Raw genomic sequence first — 8,984 nt, 5'->3', positions numbered from 1 at the left:
AAGGGCGTTAAAGGTTGTATCACTTCTGTTGGTATTGGAAGCGAGATCCCAAACAAACAGAGGCAGCTCGCCCCTCCCTTCCGTGTTTCGTGCATCCAGTAAAAACGATCTTGAACGGAGCGCAAAACCCCACAACACCCACCCCTTGGTGGTGATTGTTTGGAATACTATTTATTTTGGTTTTGAGTGGTTGGTAGTACCATTTGTTTTTGTGTACGATCTCGGAGCACAGGCTGCCTACAGAGACACGTTTTTTTGACGGCCTGCTTATGGGGCGGGCAGCTAGCGGATCGTGAGGAAAGATCAGATGAATGTGATCATTTAGGTTTCAGCCTAGAATCGCTGATACAACCTTTAAGGGTAATCAACACCAGAATCGTTGTGTTTTTAAATTAAAAATGTGTATTTGGCAGTGAACTCAGGCTAGTCAGTGATCCGCTTCCAATTTTCTTCTTCTTTTATTGCAATGTGGGGCTTTTATAGCGATGATTTTGTCGATGAGATCAGGTCAAACGCAAGTTATTGCAGATGGATGCTGCTGTTGGCTTAGTAGCCAGCTGAATGTTTTAGTGCCAGCATGCATTACAGTCAGCTGTAAGCTACACGCCGCAAGCTAGGTGGCTTTGACCAGAGCTTCACGTGAGTGACTCAGCAACGATGACACACGCACACACGCACATCACGCATCACACACACACAAACAGGAACACAGGAGAGAGCCACCCGCATCATTTGCAATTAAAGTACTTTGAAAACACTAATCGGTGATGACGAGAAACTAGTTGAACGCTTCAACTTGTGACCGAGACAACGTTGTTAGCCGTTGCTGTCCTCAAACTACGAATGGCTAGCATAAATATAGGCCTGCGGTGAATAAAGAATCCGTGGAATGTACACTTTACATAAAGGACATTAGCATGCACCGTAGCACTCCGTTGCAGAAGATGCCAATTGAATATTTTATAATTCATTTTTCACCCAAACCTACGGACCAATGGGCGACGCAGATTGCTCCCGCCCTCCGTGTCTCACGGCAGATCTCATTGGCTAATTCAGCAGTGCTGGGGAGTGCTGACTCAGGAGCTTTTGTGGTGTTATAAATCAACCGCAATTTGAACCTCCTCTCCTCAGACCTCCTCTCAGCACGGATCACTGTAGGTATTGCTCTGTCCGATAAATCAGCCCGGTACTACGGTACACCGGGTTATGGCATCACCGATTGGCCCTGGGGGAGTCATCAGCCGGCTGGAACATGGATATATAGTCCATCTATTAAACGCTGTAGGCTTAGAGATTAAGAAGCGCAACACTGTCTCCGTTGTACGCTGGCCCCTGGTCATGTATTTTGGCCCGTCTCATGAATGCCAGATGTGGGAAAATCATCAGTGTGTAAATCAATATCCTCCCTCACCAAATCCATATTCTCCAGGAATCCGTACTTCCACGTTTAAGCGATTCAAAGATTTTAATGAAGAAGCTCCGTGATCGGGGGGGGGATGCAAGGGATCGATTTGTTCCATGTACCCCTCTAGTGTCCAGAGTTTATCTCCACGGGTGTCTCCTGACGACCTCTGTTCATCAGGGCATGCTGACGCTGGTGTCCAACTGCATCGACCGCCTCAACGTGTACAACAGCGCAGCCCACTTCGGGGAGTGCGCGGGGTCCGAGGCGGGCACCACCTGGAAGGACATCCTGAACCTGCTGTACGAGCTGCTGGGTGAGCCGGCGCTCTCCGCACACCCTCACCCACCATAGAACCGCGGGGGGGGGGGGGGGGGGGGGGTCGGACAGATGGACACTCTGCGCAGTAAAAGTATCCCCATGAGATTCACATTTCTTCAGCCTCATAGCATAATTGCTGAAGTCATATTGTGGCCAAATTGCGATATCTAACCTAAGTCTACTCTCCTGACACTGCTGATTCGATATGCCTCATTGGCTCGATCCTAAGCCAATCAGAGTGGTTTTTACATTGCATAATTACTATCTGCCTGAGTCATCAATTTTACTTACGCTAAGATGAAACGTAATAAATGACTTAGGCAATTATGCTAAGAGGCAATTTATATTTACACTTACATTTAGTGGACGCTTTTGTCCAAAGCGACTTACAACCATACATACACATTCACACAGCGACGGCGGTATCAGCCACGCAAGGCCACTTTAGCTCCTAGGGTTAGGGTTAGGGTTAGCTCCAAGGGTTAGGGTTAGCTCCTTTGAGAAGCCACCCCTACAAGGGGACAGCCGCAGGACACTACAGGGTGTATCGCCTAGCTCCGTGTTTAGCACCATGTCAGCGATAAACCTTTTAGCCAGCCAGGCTCCATTCTGACCTGCTTCTTTTTCAACCCACTTTCCCATCTTAGTCCTTCTTCACAGTCCTGGATACACAGGCACAAAAAGTCCATGTAAATATGCATAAACAAAAAACAAAACAAAAGATTTGGCTCCCAACTCCTGGGGATGCGCAATTTACACTTACAGACTCACTGCTGCAGTTAGGCTCTCTGACTCAGAGAGAGAAGGAGAGAGAGAGGGAGAGAGAGAGAGAGAGAGAGAGAGAGAGAGAGAGAGCGAGAGAGAGAGAGAAAGAGATGAACATAACAAGGTGTGTTGAGTGGTGATGGATAAGAGAGATGACCTGGCATTTAGGTCATTGACAGATCTGGCATTCCCAGAAATTATGTTTTCTGAACACAAATATAAGACACACACATACACACACACACACACACACACACACACACACACACACACAAAAAACACATGCTGACACTGACAATGACGTCTTCATCTCTCTCATTGTCTTTAACGTCAGCCTCTTGCCCTGGTCTCTCGACATGTCTCCAGACCGCAGTAGACCCCCGCTGTAAACCACCCGGCATTAGCCTATCCACAGCCGTCCTGGCTGCACCTTCTCATCTATTCTACCCTGCCCGTTCAAATGTGGATTGTGCATTTCGTGTTTCTCGGGAGCTTTCTCTTTCCTTGCAATCCCCATCATTGCTTCAGTTTTTTTTCTCCCCGTTTCCAATATAAGAGACTGTGCTTCTCCTGCCCTCTCCCCCACCCTCCCCCATGCCCTCTTGTCCTTCACACTGGATCATCTCCTAGCTGGTATTAGTGTTCAAGCCACGTTTCAGCTCTCCTCCCAGTCCCTCCTCCTCCTCCTCCTCCTCCTCCCCCTCCTCCTCCTCCCACCTGCTGCAGCGCAGTGTTAAGTGGATCTGGAGACAGCCTCCCCCCCCGCCCTCTCTCCATCCCTCCCCCCCTCCTCATCCCATCTTCCTTTTGGGTGTTGAGTGACCCTGTCTGGGTTGGCTAGGATATATGTGGGTGTGGCTTGATGTGTGTGTTAGCAAGTGTGGGTATGTGAGAAAGTGTGTGTGTGTGTGTGTTTGTGAAGGTGTTTGTTTAGGTGTGTGTGCGTGTGTGCATGCCTGTGTGTGTGTGTGTGTGTGTGTGTTTGCGTGGGTGCGTGTGAGAGCGTGAGTGTATAGATGGGATGGTGTGGTGTGTGTGTGTGTGTGTGAGAGGGATAGAGTGTTTATAGGTGTGTGTCTGTCTGTGTGTGTGTATTAAGTTCTGTGTTTCGGTGTGTGTCTTTGCTCTTGTGTGTGATACAGATAGAGATATAGTGTGTTTAAAGGTGTAGACACACCGACACAGACCCACACAGTGTGTGTTTGTGCGTGTGCACACTTCTGTTCGCTAAACGCACGGGTGTGTGTGTGCATCCTCTCCTTCTTTCATCCCCTCCACCTCTATCGTAGACGTCCTTTTAATTAATATGCATGAGGATGTCACCTCAGGCCTTGTTCCTTGCCAGTGTGTGCATACTTGAAGGTGTTGGTCTGCCTTTGGCTGACATTGCATTGTCATGAGTAAGGCTGATAATACTCTGAGAAGCTCAACCCGTATATCATATCACCCCCTCCCCGATATGTAATGCCACAATCCTATCCCCATGTCATCCTCTTTTTGGGCTGACCCCTCTCATCCTCCCCTGATTCCCTCTCCCATGGGTGCTGATTCCTTCTCCCGTGGGTGCTGGTTGTGTCTGCAGCGGCGTTGATCAGGGGCAACAGGAACAACTGTACTCAGTTCTCCAACAACCTGGACTGGCTCGTCAGCAAGCTGGAGCGACTGGAGTCTTCCTCAGGTACGCACGTCCCTGGGTCCGTGGCAGTCATCTGCTGTGTTAGGTGGGGGGGGTGGGGGGGAGAAGGCACAGGGCCTGCTGGGCAGGAAACTGGGAGCTGCAAGGGGGCGGGTTTACGCTTTCTTTCCTGTTTCGTTACAGATTTATTCTAACGAAGAAAACTCATTGGTGTGAGTGGAAGAATCTTGCAGAAGGGGAAAACATGTATTTTTAGAGGGTCCAGTCGATACATTGATTTGAAACCTTTAGAGACACTTTTTTACAGTTTCCTACTGCTGGCCGTGTTTTTTGGTTCACTAATAACGCACTTACAGATCCTGGCCTCCTTCAACATGATTGGTCGAAACACAGTTAGATGCCTTGTTCTCCCAGATTTGCATTTGTCTGCAAACAGACTTTAGATTGATATCTAAAGTCTGATAGCAGGAAAGCTCAAATCTGGGTGAGAGTATGTGCCTAGTAACGCCATAGTAATGTGCTCACAAGTCCTGATGATGTTACATTGTACATAGTTATACAACAGCATTGTTAAATACTTTATCCTGATTGTTCAATAATGTTCTCAGGGTGTGTATTTGTTTTTCAGTAACGGGACAGCTCTGCGATTTAGCAGTTATTAATCAATGTGCTACAAACCCAATATTAAAAACATTGTTCTGACACAACTATTGAACGGATCGGGTTTCCTCGTCAAAGACAAAATACTCAAAGCTCTGCGGAGAAATAATTATATTTCAGCGGATTAAGTCGATCAAAAACCAATAACGTTTAAGATAAAATAAACGTACATCTAATTATTGTTGTTAACTGTGGTGTAAGGGGAATAAACCACTACAACATGGTGGCCCTATATTGGATCAAATATTGTACTTGGAAATCAGCCTCGGCTGATGGTTTGCTCCTTACAAGTTGCACCAGGTTGGTGCGTGTCTTACTACAGCTAGTAGTAAAACTGTTTGAATATTCTACGTATCATGCCAGAGGCTTTCCCTACGCTTCATATCGGCGTATCAAGGTATTCAGATGGATGGCATATTTGAGCTGTGTCCTCTGATCTCCTCCTCTATACCCTGCGAGTGGATCTTTCTAATTGATGTTTTTTCTCTCCGCTCCCTCACGCCCCCGGCCAGGCATCCTGGAGGTCCTGCACTGCATCCTGATCGAGAGCCCCGAAGCCCTGAACATCATCCAGAGAACGCACATCAAGTCCATCATCTCCCTGCTCTACAAGCACGGCCGCAACCACAAGGTCAGCTCACAGACCATTGCGTATATTATATCAACATATAGAGTAGGCTATACATATTATATTGTTAGCCTCATAGCATAATTGCCTATTATCATTGCCGCACCATATTTTGGCCAAATTGTGGTATCTAACCTAACTCTACTCTCCTAATTCTGCTGATGCACTGTGCCTCATTGGCTGTATCCTAAGCCAATCAGAGTGCTTTTTACATAATAATCATAATCATAATAATACATAATCACTATCTGTCTAAGTCCTCTATTTGACTGAGGCATTTCTGAAGCTTAATACAAGATGATCCTTAAAATATGACTTTGGCAATTATGCTATGCGGCTAACAATATATAATACCGATACAACAACACCAATGAAGGATACAGAACATAGGCATACTATATTCTCTTCATCAATTCACAGACCTGTCAGGTGGTGCCGGCCTGCTTTCGTGTGCAAACCTCCGTGCTTAAACAATAATTGCCTGCATTGCATTATGCTAAAGTAGCTTAACGGCGGAGAGATACAGAGGGCGGCGGCCCCAATCTCTGAGACGCTTTCATCAGGTGCGAGTCGCTCCGTGAACTGCACACAAAGACAAAGCGCGGCTCCATGAGTTGTGTGGCGAATGTGTTGCTCTCTCACTTGTTCCCCAGCCTCCCCTCCAGGTGGTATGTTCTCATTAGGTCCTCGCTGGTACGGCAACGTACATTCACATTCATCAGAATACAGATGAATTTTCCTGTCCGTCCCCTCTGGGGATGTTTGACACAACTCCGTCTCGTGCTGCCGCTGTGGTTGCTAGTACATTGCCCCGCCCGCCCTTACGCTTATTTTTTACCCTTATCCTTGTAGTGTCTTTCCTTGGAGGCCAGGGAGGAGGGGGGGGGGGGGGGGGGGGGGGGGGGGCGATGTACAGTGCACCGCCTTTGAGAGCCAATCTGTTTACGATGGGAATGAGATTGGGTGCAGAGAGGGACATGAATCAGGCTGAATGTATCCTCTTGGATGGACTCAACCGACTGGTGTTAAGAAAAACCCTGGTCTGATGCTGTGTCACACCGCAGGCTCTCAGAACCGGGGACCAACTAGCACTAGACATCCGTTGTATTTGAATACAACCATCTCTTCCTACATATCGTTAGACTCATAACATAATTGCCCAAGTCATATTTTGTCCAAATTGTGATATCTAACCTAACTAACGCTGCTGATTCACTGTGTCTCATTGGCTGTATCCTAAGCCAATCAGAGTGCTTTTTACATGCCATAATTACTATTTGCCTGAGTCATCTATTTGACGCTAAATACAAGATAAACCTTAAAATATGACTTAGGCAATTATGCTATGAGGCTAAAGATAGGACTGTGTTAGATAGGAATGTGTCTGCGTGTCTAATCAGGGGAGGACGATAAGCATGGACATAACGGGAAACGTTGGAAACGTTGGTTACGGCTCCTCTCTGCCCCTCCTCCGGTCTGTCCGTATCTGTTGCTGCGTGAACGGCTCGTGCGATGCCTCACCCCCCTCCCCCCCCCCCCCCCCTCTCCCCGCCACCAGATCCTGGACGTGCTGTGCTCCCTGTGCGTGTGCAACGGGGTGGCGGTGCGCACCAACCAGAACCTCATCTGTGATCACCTGCTGCCCAAGAGAGACCTGCTCCTCCAGACCAGGCTGGTGAACGACGTCCAAAGGTAGGACAGCCGCTGAGGTCAGATACACGGGACGATAGCGGCTAAGGGGCAGACAACTTCGGTGGGATTCGGGAAATCCGGCCACTTGGTGCCTTTGGGAATGGGGCCGATAACCCGGACCACTAGAGTTAGGGGGCTCAGGAGGTAGAGCGGGTTGTAGGGGTGCGAAGATTCACACAAAGTCAAACACGTGAGTAGAGGCAGATTCTGCACCTGAAAAACCTGCAGCGTGAATACCTGGTTCACGTGGATTACGCGTGATTCAACTTGTGAGTTGAGGTATTTGAACTTTTCCTGATTTGGCTTGATGCTTTGTCGTGAGAGCCTGTCAGCCTTCACTCCCTGAAGTCCAGATTGAACTGCAACATGGAGGAGAAAGTATTTGTTGCCGTTTGCGGAATCCCGGAGCTCTATAATATCTATATAATATGAAGCGAATATTGGCTTTGCTTTTGGTGTGAATGCGCAGTAAGAGTTGCCGGTGCTGTTCCCGGACCTCCTCCTAGCCGACTGCTGGGGTGTCCCTGAGCAAGACGGCTAACCGTGACTGCTCTCGACAAACCGGTCGGCGCCGTGCGTGGCTGACACCGGCGTCGGTGTGTGAACGCGTGCATGAATGGGTGAATGTGAGGGCAGTGGTTGTAAAGCGCTGTGAGTGGCCACAGGGGAGAAACAGCACTCTTTCATCTAGTAAACCTACACTATAAACCAGGCCTCTGACATCCATTTTTCTCGCCCCAGCATGCGACCTGAACATCTTCCTGGGGGTGAGTGAGGGATCGGCGCAGTACAAGAAGTGGTATTACGAGCTGATGATCGACCAGGTGGACCACTTCGTGACCAGCGAGCCCTCCCACCTCAGGGTGGGCTGGGCCAACACCAAGGGCTACGCGCCCTACCCCGGAGGAGGGGAGGGCTGGGGGGGCAACGGGGTGGGGGATGACCTCTACTCCTATGGCTTCGATGGCCTCCACCTCTGGTCAGGTAAGTGTGCGCCCGCACGTGTGTGTTTGTGTGTGTGTGTGTGTGTGTGTGTGTGTGTGTGTGTGTGTGTGTGTGTTTCGCGCCTTAGTGTGTGTGTGCGTTTGTGTGTGTATGGATTATATTGTGTACTGGACCTTGTTGAGTAGGAACATTTTGTATTACCCGTGTCTGAGTGAGAAAGAGAGAGAGAGAGGGAGAGGAAGAGAGAGAGAGAGAGAGTGGGAGAGAGAGAGAAATCGAAAGGGAGAATCAGTAGGGCGAGAGAGACATTGAGTGAGGTGACAGGGAGGAAGATAGAGACATCGAGAGCGAGTTATCGGTAGAGAGAGAGGGAGGGAGACATTGAGAGAGAGAGAGAGAAGACAGATGGATTGACTGGGCAGATCATCGAGTGGCGAGCGATGACGCGGTCAATGTCAGAAGCCTCCGCTGTTGTTGCGGCGCTGTGTTCTGGAGGGCAACGCTCGCCACACAACAACAACAACAACAACATAGCACTCATCATCACGGCGTCCTGCCCTCCCCACTGACAGGTCGCGTCCAGCGCGCCGTGGCGTCCCTGAACCAACACGTGCTGACGACAGAGGACGTGGTGAGCTGCTGTCTGGACCTGGCGGCGCCCAGCGTCTCCTACCGCATCAATGGGCAGCCCGTCCAGGGCATGTTCGAGAACTTCAACACCGACGGCCTCTTCTTCCCCGTGGTCAGCTTCTCGGCTGGCGTCAAGTGAGTCCGTGTCCGAGTCCGTTCGTCCGTAGACTTTAGCGGCGTGCGGCTCAGGAGGTAGAGTGCGGTATTGGCTGGTAACCGGAAGGTTGCTAGTTCGATCCCCGCCTCCTCCTAGCCGAGTGTCGAGGTGTCCCTGAGCAAGACGCCTCACCCTGACTGCTCCCGAC

The 8,984-nt window shown here is 49.4% G+C and overlaps 1 protein-coding gene across 1 annotated transcript in view; it reads left to right on the top strand.

The window, feature by feature from the left end:
• Window positions 1-8,984, top strand: part of LOC311361992 (ryanodine receptor 3) — a gene marked incomplete at both ends in the record, with an annotated part of 123,932 nt that overhangs the window by 44,582 nt on the left and 70,366 nt on the right. The window contains 7 exon segments of the mRNA XM_084481786.1: window positions 1,583-1,718; window positions 4,071-4,166; window positions 5,297-5,415; window positions 6,971-7,104; window positions 7,846-7,855; window positions 7,857-8,088; window positions 8,622-8,814. Coding sequence (XP_084337912.1) covers window positions 1,583-1,718; window positions 4,071-4,166; window positions 5,297-5,415; window positions 6,971-7,104; window positions 7,846-7,855; window positions 7,857-8,088; window positions 8,622-8,814 — 920 coding nt within the window.

The sequence above is a fragment of the Micromesistius poutassou genome (assembly GCF_964030765.1).
Source record: "Micromesistius poutassou genome assembly, chromosome: 17".
Lineage (NCBI taxonomy): Eukaryota > Metazoa > Chordata > Actinopteri > Gadiformes > Gadidae > Micromesistius > Micromesistius poutassou.
This window is presented reverse-complemented; position numbering and strand designations above follow the sequence as displayed.